Raw genomic sequence first — 14220 nt, 5'->3', positions numbered from 1 at the left:
GGCAGGCTATAGTCTATGGGGTCACAAAGAATCGGACATGACTGAGTGACTAACACTTTCACTTTTCACTTTCAAAATGTATACACTTCCCACTTCTCACATGCAGTTGGTTTGTAAGGAAAATCAGATGGGTAATGGGATTTTAAAATTTTTTTCTTGGAGCATCTGGGGGTAATAGAATGAATAATTTTGTAATCCTGCTATTTCACAGATTAAGTTAATAAGGAAATAGTGTCCAAAAAGCCAATTAACAAGAAAACTCTTTTATTGATAGAAAAACAGAACAAAATTTCCATGAATTCTGGTATCTGTTTTATTCTGTCTGTTGGATATACTCAAGTTCCAAAATCAGTTTTGTTTTTTTTTTTTTTCTGTTGCTGGTCTTGTTGTCATCATTATTGTTGTTGTTAACCTCTCAATAGAAAAAAAAAATCCAGTGAAATCACATGCCCCTCCCTCACACAGATAGGACCATCTTAATAAGACATGTCCCTAATTAAAGCTAATTAAATTCTATCCTAAGCTAAGCATTCCTACATGGCACCAATTGTATTATTAGGTTGGTGACATTAATAAGTATTGATTTCAAGCCATTGAAACTGTTTCTCAAATGTTATCAAATAAATAAAAAACAAATCAGAATAAGATTTACGTTCAATTCAATGATTAAGTATCCTTCAGTAGATAGGTCAATTTATCCTAATGTAAACTAAAACATCTATGAGCCACAAACACTAGTTCCAAAAAAGAATAGCCCAGATGAGTGGCTTTTCAGATTTAGACTCAAAGTCCAGATTCACATGGGAATGGACCTGAGGAGCCTGACCAGATTAAGCTTCTGGTTCTAATTTAACCTACAACGTCCACATAATATCAGCTAGCAATTGCTCAACTGTCACCCACAGAAAAGCATTTAAAGCATGCCTGCACAATGGAAAATGGAATTTTAACCATTATCTAATTAATTAAATTGATATAGATAGAAACAGTGGAAAAAGTCAGATGCCAAAGTTTTTTAAAGCTACTTTATCCATATTTTCCAAATACTACTTATCAAACTAAACAGATAATGGTCATATTTTCACTTTACCTTTAGCTATGCAGATATAAATTGTATCTCCACACCACATATAGGCTGAAAATTAAAAATTGAGCCACAATCCAGGTTTGTGGTCTAGATGGCCCTAAATCTCTTCTAGGTATTTTTGTTTTCCATCTAGATATTCAGACCACATAGATATGGTCATAAATTCAGTATCATTGCTACATTTGAGTCACTAACAAGGAAAGGAAGCTTATCTAATTACCAATTCCCCCGAGTCAAACAGAACTCTCCCCTTTCATTAAATAAAGAGAAAGTCATTCAGATTTAACTCCAGAGAAATAAGTGCATGCATATACCCAACTTCTCAGTATCCTCTCTGGATAAGAGGATGGAACAACTATTTGGTTTCCATCTCATTCTTGTAATGACAGAAAAGAGAATACAAAAAGTCCATTGTAAATTTGTACAAAATGTATGCATATATAAATACATATCTATGGGTGTATATAAATTCTAAAGAAGATTATATCCATCTACATCTTTAAGATTCAGAGTCCTATACAGTTGACATAATGGTATTCTCTCTCCAATTTTCTTATCTTTAAAAACAATGAGAATCAAGCATGCCACCTTATGAATACTGAATAGCAAGTGCATAAGTTGAGCTGTAGCTATAGGGATTTGAAGCAATTAGTTTGACGGGACATCAGTGAATAAAGTAGAAAATTTGTCTATTTCCAGATTTCCTTTTGTTTCATATAAAATGAAATCCAAAATGCCCTGTTGGTAGCATCCCGAACTCCTGAGACTGTCAACTGAGCTCTATAAGAAGCAATGCTTTAAACAGGGTCTGTGCAAATTGCTTGGATATGTGCTTATTGCAATAATTTGGTGTGGGAACTGGCATTACTAAAATTTCATGTGATTCTCTATCTCAGAAAAAAACCTCAAGTGACACCACCAGAAGCTTATGGAGTTCTGAGAATATTAACTCAGCATGAAATTTGACTCACAAACCACATCCTCTTTACACAGAGCACTATTAAAAATATTAAACCATAGTCAATTAATGGAGAAAGGTGTACATATTAAAAGGTGCACAATTATAGCATATTATGGATGTGTGGCTATGTTTAGAGGTATCGAGATCTTTTTAAGACAATATACATAATGTTTTTATTTCTCCTGTTCCCTCTACTCCTTTGGGGAAATATTATACAAGACAATTTCATAATTACCTCCTAGAGTGTACAGGTTGCTTCTTGAAACCGGATTATTATTGCATGCCTTGAATGCACTATGATTCATAAGGCAAAAACGTATGAGTAGCTTCAGCACCAAGGAAATGGAATCATCATCCAGCACTGCTCACAACAGAACATCTTATTGCTTTAATAAAATGGGAAATTATTTGCTGTAAAAAGTGCACCAAATGAAGGGGAGAAAGTAATATCCATGCACTTAGTGGAGCTCACTGGAAATGAGGAAGCTCCCTTCTGAATCCCTAATTCTATTCAAATTTCAAGCCCCAAAGTCATTCTGTAATAGGGTATTAGATAGCTATAGCTAGATGAGGGTGAGCTACAAAAATTAATGGACTTTCTTCTTCACAGTGCCTTAGTCATTCTAATGTACAATGTAGAGCTCTGATATACTAAAGGATTCCCAAGTGGACTGAGGGAGTTAATGCTCTCTTTTATCTATTACTAGGAAGTGACTAAGGCACTAGAGAGAATCTGGTTCATTGTTTAATATATTGTATCCAAAGATTACACCTAGTCTTCCTAGTATTACAACACTACATGCTTAAATGATGATCCTCTGTGCTTCAGAAAAGGTCTTGAGTGGTATCTAATCGGTGATTAAAATTTAGCTTATTACATCAATTTAGAAAAGATGTAAATTGAGTTTGGGCAATTTAATAGATGGCCTAAAATCTCAGAGGTAATGTTTCCTCTAAGAGCACATACACCTGGAACCAAGACAGAGATTCTAGAACTACTTGTTACTTGGGAGAGGGATGCACTTAGGGGCACTGTTGCCTTACATCCTGCAGGTTAGTAAGGTCCCTTTTAGTTGAGCTTTTTGTAGAACATTCTCATTCATACATTTTCCAAATTTGTTTCCAAGAAAGGATGCCTCTGCATACAGTTAAGTTGTAATATGCTTCTGGACCCTTCTGTCATCAGCCCAAGGGAAACAAAGTGGTAAATAACCATAGGTGGATTCCATTTGTAACACAGATGGCCTTGTCTGGAATTAGGAGAGAGAACAAAAACATTTAATTTTGTCTCTCACTTTCCTTTTTCATAGTCTTTTTTCATACATCCAATGAAGTTAGGTAAGCCAGACTGAGAAAGAGAGACACTCTTTAACTGCACCCCAGATACAGGAACAGATTTCTAACTAACAAGTTGCAGAATTTTTATTCTACAAGCAGTTACTGGATTAACTTCTTTTAAAATTTGCATGTCCTGTCATCCAAATTGCCCAACATCCCCACCAGTCTCACCCCCAACACATACAGTACAAGCAAGCACACACACACACCACTGCCTCCAGGTGGTAACTGCATGCAGGGAGGACTACAGCCACTGTTTAAATATTAACCATGTTTTAATAGATGGCATTCCTGCACATCCATTATTTGTTTGTTTTCTGTTGTGGTTGTCTCTGTCATTTGCAAAAGAAATAAGAAAACATAAGTATCATCTTTTTATAACAGTCTACTACAGGGTAAGGTACAAAAGAACACTTCTGGAAACAGCAGAAGCCAGGCCTGACCACTGAAATCCTCATCCAGTGGTAACCATTATATCAACAGCTAAAGAAGAACACGAATATACAGTTTGGAGAACATAGTACAGAATTATAGTTTGCTTTTGTATTTGGTACCAATATAATAAATATATAACAAAGGCGCACGTGTTCTAAAAATTAAACAGAAACATTCTGATTGGTTAAACACTGCACTTTCAATACTGCACATTGCCTAATTTATTTTTTACAAAAAAAAAAAAAGGTAATGTATGCAATGTTTAATAAGAAGAAAACCAATAGTACATATAAACCCGACTATAGAAAAAGAGGAAATAAACCAACAAAAAGCTAGCATATTCACTTCCCAAAATAGCCCCTTTTGCACCTGCACAACCAAAAATGTAACCAGTTCTGAGACAATTTCAGCACCAGATCTAGCTGGACAGCTCCCGGATCCTCCATGAATCCTGAAATGCCACAAGTCAAAGGTGTACAGGTGGGGGTGGGGCAAAGATAAAGGACTAGATTCTGTCATTTAAACTCATTTAAAAGATTTTCAATAAACTTATGCTCGACCAGCAAGGGGCATTTCTAAAAGTAAATTAAAATCCCTGGTCCTAGAAAAGAGAAACTGAAGGTAAGAAGAGGGCTGGCTGGAGAGCGGTACCTGTCATAAACGTTTTTCAGGACATGTGTCTGTGGCCTCTTGTAGTCCTGGTGCTTAAGTTTACGTTTTCTTTATAGTGTACTATTGCCTGAGCCCAGCTGAAGATAGGAATGGGGAAAGGAGGGAAGCTGAAGGAAAAGTGAAAAGCTTTGGGGGTTAAGGAGAAGAAAGGTAATGAACCTTAACTTGACAGCTATGTACAACACACCAGGCCCCTCCACTCCCTTTGCTCCAGGGGTCAATGCCTTTTACATATTTGGTAGCTTGTGCGGTTTCTCCTCCGTATTGTGGGGGGCGCAGGGTGCGAAGGGAAGACGCGTCTTTCATTGACAATGAGAAATTATGTGATTTGTCATGCGCTTGGATCGTGTAATTAATATTATAATAATTACTATAAATATTAATAATAAAGTATTATCAGCGTTATTTCTTCTTCCGAGACTTCCCTCGCCCAATATTTACAAATACCGCACAGTGCCTCGGCGGAGGAGAAACAGAGAGGAGAGGAAGGACAGATAAGGAAAAAGGGAAGAGGAAAGGGAAGCCACAGGAAAGTGGAAGAGAAAGACCGGAAGGGAGGAAAAAAAAAAAAAAAAGCAAGGACGGCAAAAATGCTGGAAAGGAGGAAGGGAAGAGGAGAGGGGCTAGACAATCAGGATAGTACCACCGCTTGCAAAAGGCCCTCGCCAACTGGGTCCAAACAGGAGGAGGCTGTGTGTGCTCCTTGCGGACTGGGGGCCGGCGGTGGAGGCGGAGCACAGGGAGCCTGGCATGGGAGGCCAGGAGGAGAAGACGAAGAAGAAGCGCTGGATGGGGCGCAGAAGGCAGAGTCCCGGGCCTGCCTCTCCAGCCGGGCTTCTTTTCCTTGGGTGGAAGCCTGGCCTCCCTCGGGTTGGGGCAGCCCCCTCCCGCCGCGGTTGCCGCCGCAGTGATCCCGCTCGTATTCCTCCTGAGCCCTCTGCATCTTCCTCTTCTTCATCCTACGCTTGTGGATATGGAAAGTGGAGAGGGACAGCACGATGAGGCAGAAGATGAGGGTGACCAGGACAATCAGCACCAGCGTGGAGGAGAAGGACTGGAAAAGCTGCTGTCCCACCTGCGTGATGCAGGTGCCACTGCTACCGCCTCCTGCGCCTTGGCCACGGGCGCTCGCGTTGCCGCTGCCGCTGGCGTTGGGGGAAGCGAAGGTCCGGTTGAGGAGACACGGCGGCAGCGCCAGCCTCAGCTCCTTGGGCGCCCTGGCACTCATCGGCGCTGGGCTGGGAGGGGCTGGGCCCTCAAGACTTCCTCTTTTGAGCACACGGTTCTCACCAGCCAAGAAAAGGACGGAGCCCGCAGCACCCAAAACTACTCCCTGGCGTGGGAGGGGATGCGCACGCGAGCGAAGGACTAAGGGAGCAACTGTGGGCAAGCAAACTGGCCAGGGAGCGAGCGGTGCCCAGGAGATCCTCTCCGGCCCCGCCTCGAACGCGTGTCCGCGCGCCCTTTTCCTTTGCCAAAGCACCAGGCTGCAAAGAGAACAGGCTTGGTTAGGATCCCGGCCGCTGCCCGGGGAGCAGAGAACCGGAATGATCAGCGCCACTGCAAAGCGGCCCTCTGAGCGCACTGCTTCAGCTGGGCGCTGCCAGTCTTCACAGCCCACAGACCCCAGTCCGCCCGCCCGCCCCTGGCCGCGCACCAAAGCCTTCAGTTCCGCTCTCTCGCCACTTTGCGGAGAAGAGGGTCTGCGCCGACACCGCGGAGATGCCGATTACTCAGCAGATAAAGCAGCCTCCCTGCGCCCTCCACAACTTTCTAATTGCAACAGACACGCAGCCACTTCGGAACGCGGTCCTCGCTTCTCAGAGCGCCGGTTCGCCTCTTTTCTGCGCCCTCTCAATGGATGTCTTCTCCTGAATCTTACCCTTCCCAGCACCCACCCTGGGCCGCCGAGCCGGCTCCGGGAACGCAATCCTCCCTTGGGTCCCCCGCCCTCCAGACCCTCCCTGAACGATGTCAGATCCCTTAGGTATCATTCCCATGGGGGTAACCCTGGAGCCACATCCCACTCCACCCCTGTCCGCGGCCACGGCTGACACGCAGGACTGCGCTCCACCCTTGCTCCAGCTTTCTTCCTTGGTACCTCCCCACCCCCCAATCAAAAAAAAAAAAAAAAAAAGCACAGGCTGAAGCACCTTTCTTAGCTAAAGCACATCCCTACAAACGCCCCCTTTTCCCCATCTCTCTGTGTCTCCACCCCCACTTGACAGTATCCTGCTTCTAATGGTGCTGGAAATGAAAGGGGGAGGGTTCCCGCCTGCAAAGTTTGGGGAACGGACCTTCTCTCGGGCCTTTCCAGACTCAGCCTGAGGGCCCTGAGGCTCTTCCCGGGGACCAGAGCCAGGAAGACCCTTAGCGCGCAGCAGAGCCCCCTTGCCGCTCTCGAGAGGCCGCTGCAAACTGTTGCACTGCGGAGCAGCGAGGCGGCGCGCAAGCCCGGGCTGGGGCAGGGGCGGGGGCCGAAGCCACGGCCAGAGGTGCCTGCGCAGGCCGCCAGGGCTGTCCTACCCGCTCGCGCCTGGCCACCCGGCCGCCCCGAGTTTCAGTCGCCCCGCGTCCCTTACCTGGGGCCGCCAGCTGGCTGCAAGGAGGGAGCCCCGCCGCGCGGCTGCAGTGTCGGCTGCAGAAGGCGCGGAGTGAAGGGGCCAGAAACCGAGCCGCGCTGCCGCCGCCGCTGCCGCTTTGGGGAGCTCAGCTCGCAGCCTATTGCCAGAGAGGCCGGTGACGTCAGGCAGCCACCGCCAGGGCTCCAAGCCACCCTTCAGGCCCCCACCCACCCTCATACCCCAACACCTCGTCCTGGCAAAGCCAGGCTCTGCCACACAGGTTCTCAGTTCCCTGCTGTTTCCCTGCCCAGGCGCTGGGGAGTAATCCCCAGCTCCACCCTGTAAGTAACCCACCTTCCGCAGCGCTCTGCTTGGGAAGGGTTGAAGCTTCGTTCTCTGGCTGCCCGATTCTTCACCCTCACCTCTTGCCCACGTGGTCCCAAGCACACATTTTTACACTCTAGAGATCCCTCTCCCCTCAGGGCACACAATAAATTTCCTCTCTCTGCTGACGAGGATCGTCCCTTTCTCCAATCCTGTCTGTGCTGGCCTGGCTCTGAACAGAAACTGCGTCCGTGAGAGGCGCATTTCTGAACACAGATGTGGCAGAACCTGAAATACAAACGTGAACATTTATTTAATATCAAACAATGCAAATGAACCATTTTCCTCTCCTATAAGGTCAGAATCTCCTACTTATCTTTCCCTCTACCCAACTCAGGATCCTCCTCTCTTCCCTCACGCACTCAACTCCAGGCCCAAAATAACACTCAGTGTATTAAATACTCCTTGTATGCTGACAATCTAGACGCTCATGAGCACACACAGCACGCAAAAAGCTTATAAGGCAGAGAGATGAAAATCATTCAGAAAAGTGCAGAAATGAAACCCTATGAAAATTGCAAGCATTGTGCTTCTTACAGAGTACCCCATTTATTGGCCCTAACACTTGCAAAGGTGTCCCTTGCCTTTCGGTAGTATTAACAGTAGTCTTTCAGCACAATGGATAGGACTTCCTGAAAGATTCTGCCTAAATCTGGGCAAAGACTAATGAACTATTGGTTTGGAACCCTTGGGAAAATATGAATAGCACATTTGACTACAGTAGCCAACTTCAAAACAAAGTGTTCTCATATTTTTACTATAGAAAACAGCAATTTCAAAGATAATGTATTGGTCTTTGAAGGCATTCAGGTGTCTTATTAAGTGTACATTTCCTTCTTCCCTTACAGTTTTGTTGCCTTCCCATCTTTGAGTCCAATACAGTGCCTGTACAATTCTCTGTTGCTAAATTGAGTGCTGCAGTATTCACTGCTGCTTTTTCCTGCTGTGCCTTAGAATTGAGGAAGAAAAGCAATAAATGGTAAGCACCTTGTATTTGCAAGCAGAAGGCTTTGTAAGAAAGATGGTTTCATGTTTGTGGTAAACAGTTGTCTGTAATCTGGGGGTCCCTTCTTCTGAACCTGTGTTCCTATCTAGTCCTACTCTAACTTTTCCTTTCTCTCTTCTTGCCCATGACACATATATGAGAAAAATACATATTTTCTCCCCTAGATTCTTTCATTCATTTGAATAAAAGTCATCAACATTTTTCCATAATAGTTTCCATTAGAAAAAAAAACAAAACATATCTCTACTGAAGCTAATAGGGCAGTACATGTTGAATAATGCATGGTTTCTTGAGAGCATGGATTGATGCCTTTGGCCTCCAGAGTCACAGAGTTAATGATGGTCAATGACCCCAGTGCTGGTTTAGGTTTCTTTCCTGGAGTGGGGACACCTAATGCCTTGTAAAAGCCACCTGCCACATTTAGCTATGCTGACTTTGATGGGCTCAAGTTCTAGAAGGGTGGGCCTTGTTTTCACTATGATCCCTGAGACTTCACCATTAACTCTTAACATGCAATGCCCCATTTGGGTACACTTTTCTTGCTCCTGAAAAGTTGAATCTAATCAGCATTTTGTAAAGCAAATTCAATTTTAAATACTCCAAAAAGAGATCTGGCTATTTAAAGAGACTCTTTAGAAAAAGTGTCTTGTAAAGCAAAGAATTTTTACATAGTAAGAATTAACTCCCACTGGTCTGTTTTCTAAAATTGAAAAAAAAATAAGTTGTCAGATTTTCCTAGTGCAAAACGTGCATACTTTTTATAATACACAGTACTGGGATTGCAATATATATATAATGGGATTTCTTTTCCATACCAAGCTTCTAGGGCATGTGATTAGGCTGCCATTGTTCTTATTCTTTTGTTATAAATGATAACCATCTGTTATAACACAAGTGCTAAAAGTGTCTGCACCATTTTCCACAATCTATGAAAAGACAAGGTCTTGCCTTGGAGAATTTACAATCTGCAGCAGATGAATGTGATCCACAAGACAATGGTATTTAACTGGAAATGATTTAGGTAGATTAAAGACATCAATTTTCAGGTCACTTTTTTTCTCCTTCCTCTCTCAAGAAGAAGAGTCTGCAGGTTTATAATTTGTTCTAACCCAGAAAATGAAAGCGCTCAATAGATAGAAGTGGGTGTCACTGGGTAGTATGATTCAAGCCCCAAGAATACCAGTGACAGAAAACACGCATACCTCTTGGGCTGCAAGAACTGATCCCGTTGAGTCGCTGTATGATTTTGGCACACCTGGCACAATGGCAAGACTTCTTCCAGACAATATGTTGCCAGTGTTTTTACGACCAAACTTTTCAGGTAACACTTGCAAGAGTGGAAGACCAAGAAGCCTCTGAGACTCCCATGATCTCCTGTTAAGATGGGAAAGCCCCTTTGGACTCAGGTGCATTCCCAACATTCAGCAACATATGATATTTGTTCTCAAGTTTTAAGAGGAATCTCTAGCTTAGAGAACAGTGCTACATGAGCACCTGGCACATCAATCCCCCAAAAGCAATGAATCCATAATAATTACACTACCACCAACAATAATACGTGGCTATTATTATTATTTGCAAAATGCCTGCTATATACCAAGCATGCTAAAGACTCTATAATAAAGCCTCAACATAACCCTGCAAGTTTATTTTTGCCAAAATACAAATTTATTTATTTATTTATTCACTTATTTGCTCAATAAAGATCTTTGAGTACCTGCCATATGTCAGGTGAGGAAATAAAAGCTCAAAGTAGCTAAAAACCATGCCCAAGTTGCCTAATAGTATGTATAATACTAGGATCAAACCCAAACAAGCTGGCTGCAAAATTAGCATTCTTTTCATGACTAGTGGTTTCTCTCTCTTTCCCTCTTACACTCACATTGGCATACACATATATCTATTTTAACCCTATCACAATTTTATCTCTATCTACTTCTTATTGGAGGAGGGTAAGCAAATAAAACTGGAGAAGAGCAGAGCTGTTTTGTTGAAGCAGTGGAAGGGAGCTGGGAAGTCCCTTCACTGGGGCCTCCCCTTTTCCCCAGCACCAGTTCACAAGATGCTCCAAGCAATCCCTTGTACTGAGCAGAGTCGTTTGGAAACCCTAGTACTTCACTAGGTCACCTAAGCAGGTTATTCAAGACCACAGTACATTCCAGGTCATCTTAGATTTAGAAGGACTTTTTCAGAGTTTGTTTAGGTGATCCTAACATTTTGCTTAATCATGTATCTCAACTACTCGGGGTCCCTGCATATATACAAAAATATGTTCCACGTGTTGCCATATTGCTATTAAATCAACTACTGGCCCAGTAAGCAACTGATTAATAAACAAGGTTCTGAATGAACCTTTTGACTTTATTCAAATTATCTAGTTTTTTTTCCCCCTGATTCATTCTTCTCATGTGTAAAATGAGAATAGCATCTTCATTGCAGTGTTTCTTTTGAGCACTAAGCATATACTAAGCATTCAATAAATGGTAGCTCTTCACATTGTAAATTTATCACAAAGATTAATATTTTAACCCTTATAGTAGAAGCATTATACTGTTTTGGACATAAAAATTCAGGAAAATTTTTATAAGCTTGAGTATTTTTATGGGATGATAAATATAAGGGTGAAGGGAATGAAAGTAAGGATAGACAATGAGTAACGCAAGAAACTGGGGCTATGAATCCTAGAGATGGTGAGACATCAAGAATACATCATAGAATCTTCAAATGTTTAGAGCTTCATCAATGGAAGATGAATTTGTCTTGCTTTAGGTACTCAAAGAGAACTGAAACATAGAATAGATAAACGGTGAAAGTGAAGTTGCTCAGTTGTGTCCGACTCTTTGCGACATCATGGACTGTAGCCTACAAGGTTCCTCCATCCATGAAATTTTCCAGGCGAGAATACTGGAGTGGGTTGCCATTTCCTTCTCCAGGAGATCTTCCCAACCCAGGAATCGAACCTGGGTCTCCCTCATTGTAAGCAGACGCTTTACCATCTGAGCCACCAGGGAAGTCCAAGATATATGGTAGGAAGTATATTTCAGTTCACTATTTCATAATTTAAAAGAGTTTTTTCTAACTATGTAACAGATTATCATGTAAACCAGTCTTCAAACTGAGGGGCTTATGTCCCTGGAAGTACACTGAGATTTTTCTAGGGGTCTATGGGGATGTAGACCTAATTAACACCCAGAAAAGTTTTAGTTTTAGTTTTAGAACTAACACCCAAAAAAGATGTCCTTTTCATTATAGGGGACTGGAATGCAAAAGTAGGAAGTCAAGAAACACCTGGAGTAACAGGCAAATTTGGCCTTGGAATATGGAATGAAGCAGGGCAAAGACAGAGTTTTGCCAAGAAAATGCACTGGTCATAAAAAACACCCTCTTCCAACAACATAAGAGAAGACTCTATACATGAACATCACCAGATGGTCAACACTGAAATCAGGTTGATTATATTCTTTGTAGCCAAAGATGGAGAAGCTCTATACAGACAGCAAAAACAAGACCAGGAGCTGACTATGGCTCAGACCAAAACTCCTTATTGCCAAATTCAGACTTAAATTGAAGAAAGTAGGGAAGACCACTAGACCATTCAGGTATGACCTAAATCATATCCCTTATGATTATACAGTGGAAATCAGAAATAGATTTAAGGGCCTAGATCTGATAGATAGAGTGCCTGATGAACTATGGAATGAGGTTCATGACATTGTACAGGAGACAGGGATCAAGACCATTCCCATAGAAAAGAAAAGCAAAATGGCTGTCTGGGGAGGCCTTACAAACAGCTGGGAAAAGAAGAGAAGCAAAAAGCAAAGGAGAAAAGGAAAGACAGAAACATCTGAATGCAGAGTTCCAAAGAATAGCAAGAAGAGATAGCCTTCTTCAGCGATCAATGCAAAGAAATAGAGGACCAGCCCCGGCTGATCCAGGGAATTCGAAGCGGGGACGGCGTCGGCGAAGATCAGGAAACAATTGCTTAATTAAACGTTAATTAAGGATATAAAGAGTAATAGAATGAGGATAGCTCAGTAGGAAAATTCAGTGGAGAAAAGAGGCTGAAATAAGGATAGCTCAGTGAGGAAATTCAGTGGAGAAAAGAGGCTGATTAATTCAGCCAGAAGGTAAGAGAAAGAACGACATGGTGAGACCAAGTTTCGGTGAACAAGGCCCGCACTTTATTTTCCAAAGTAGTTTTTATACCTTAAGTTATGCATAGAGGATAATGGGGGAAGGGGTAGAGTCATGCAGTAAGCCAGGCTTTCTTCCTGCAAACATATCATATGCAAAAGTTTAGGTGATTTGCATCATCTTCTGGCCCGGAGGCCTTTTTCTCTAAAGGTGATTATTCTCAAGTCAGGCGCCAGCCTCCAAAAAGCATTAGATAAAGTTGCATTCCTACAGAGCAAAGGTGTGGTGGGCTATAACAAGAAAAAGAATTAACTCAAGGGTCCCAGGTTACAAACATTAAAGCTACTACTTACACCAACTATATTAATCAATACACTGCCAGGGACACAGCAGGTAAGGGATATGGAAACTTAGCAGCAAACATTGGCCCAACAAGTGAAAATCCCTTCACCAATACAATTTCTAATCAATCTTTTAACTACTCAAAAGAATCTGTGTTTAGACAGTTTAGAACATCTCCTGCCTCTCACAGTTGGGAGGCTCTGAACAATCACATGTGGCCGGAAAAACCTATTCAGGCAGGCTAGAGGATTTCCAAAGGAGTTTGTAGGTTAAACACTGTCACACCCAGGAATTATTAAGTGGAGCTGTAAGCTAACTCTTTTTTCAGAGAGGTCGTGGGGGACAGCCCCCCGTAAAGTCAGAGGTGTAGGTGAAAGCACAAAGCAGAAAGTAGGCAGACTCTGGCTTTGGGGGTAGATTGCTCGAGAATTTCCAGGGAGACTCCTGAGGCTTGATCCCGCCTTTGCGTATGCCAAGCCTCCTTCCTCATGACCTTTGCCAGAGGCGCTCGCTCCCCGCAAAAACAATAGAATGGGAAAGACTAGGGATCTCTTCAAGGAAATCAAAGGTACCAAAGGAACATTTCATGCAAAGATGAGCTTGATAAAGGACAGAAATGGTATGGACCTAACAGAAGCAGAAGATATTAAGAAGAGATAGCAAGAATACACAGAAGAACTGTACAAAAAAGATCTTCACGACCCAGATAATCACAATGGTGTGATCACTCACCTAGAGCCAGACATCCTGGAATGTGAAGTCAAGTGGGCCTTAGAAAGCATCACTAGGAACAAAGCTAGTGGAGGTGATGGAATTCCAGTTGAGCTATTCCAAAACCTGAAAGATGATGCTGTGAAAGTGTTGCACTCAATATGCCAGCAAATTTGGAAAACTCAGCAGTGGCCACAGGACTGGAAAAGGTCAGTTTTCAATCCAATCCCAAAGAAAGGCAATGCCAAAGAATGCTCAAACTACCGCACAATTGCACTCATCTCACACGCTAGTAAAGTAATGCTCAAAATTCTCCAAGCCAGGCTTCAGCAATATGTGAACCATGAACTTCCTGATGTTCAAGCTGGTTTTAGAAAAGGCAGAGGAACCAGAGATCAAATTGCCAACATCTGCTGGATCATGGAAAAAGCAGGAGAGTTCCAGAAAAACATCTATTTCTGCTTTATTGACTATGCCAAAGCCTTTGACTGTGTGGCTCACAATAAACTGTGGAAAATTCTGAAAGAGATGGGAATACCAGACTACCTGACCTGCCTTCTGAGAAATTTGTATGCAGGTCAGGAAG

General features: G+C 42.8%; 1 protein-coding gene across 1 annotated transcript; it reads right to left on the bottom strand.

Annotated features, from left to right (window-relative positions):
- Window positions 1–247: 247 nt before the first annotated feature.
- Window positions 248–7937, bottom strand: C15H11orf87 (chromosome 15 C11orf87 homolog). The gene is made up of 2 exons (XM_061440234.1): window positions 7076–7937; window positions 248–5980 (listed from the first exon to the last, which is right to left on the bottom strand). The coding sequence occupies exon 2, from the start codon at window positions 5719–5721 to the stop codon at window positions 5125–5127; it is 597 nt and encodes a 198-aa protein (XP_061296218.1). The 5' UTR covers window positions 5722–5980; window positions 7076–7937; the 3' UTR covers window positions 248–5124.
- Between the last annotated feature and the right edge of the window lie 6283 nt (window positions 7938–14220).

Source organism: Bos javanicus, chromosome 15 (genome assembly GCF_032452875.1).
Source record: "Bos javanicus breed banteng chromosome 15, ARS-OSU_banteng_1.0, whole genome shotgun sequence".
Classification (NCBI taxonomy): domain Eukaryota; kingdom Metazoa; phylum Chordata; class Mammalia; order Artiodactyla; family Bovidae; genus Bos; species Bos javanicus.
Note: the sequence above shows the minus strand (reverse complement) of the source record. Positions and strands in the feature narration are given on the sequence as shown.

Coding starts and splice junctions, on each gene's coding strand:
- C15H11orf87 (XM_061440234.1), bottom strand. CDS start 5,721: ATGAGTGCCAGGGCGCCCAAGGAGCTGAGGCTGGCGCTGCCGCCGTGT.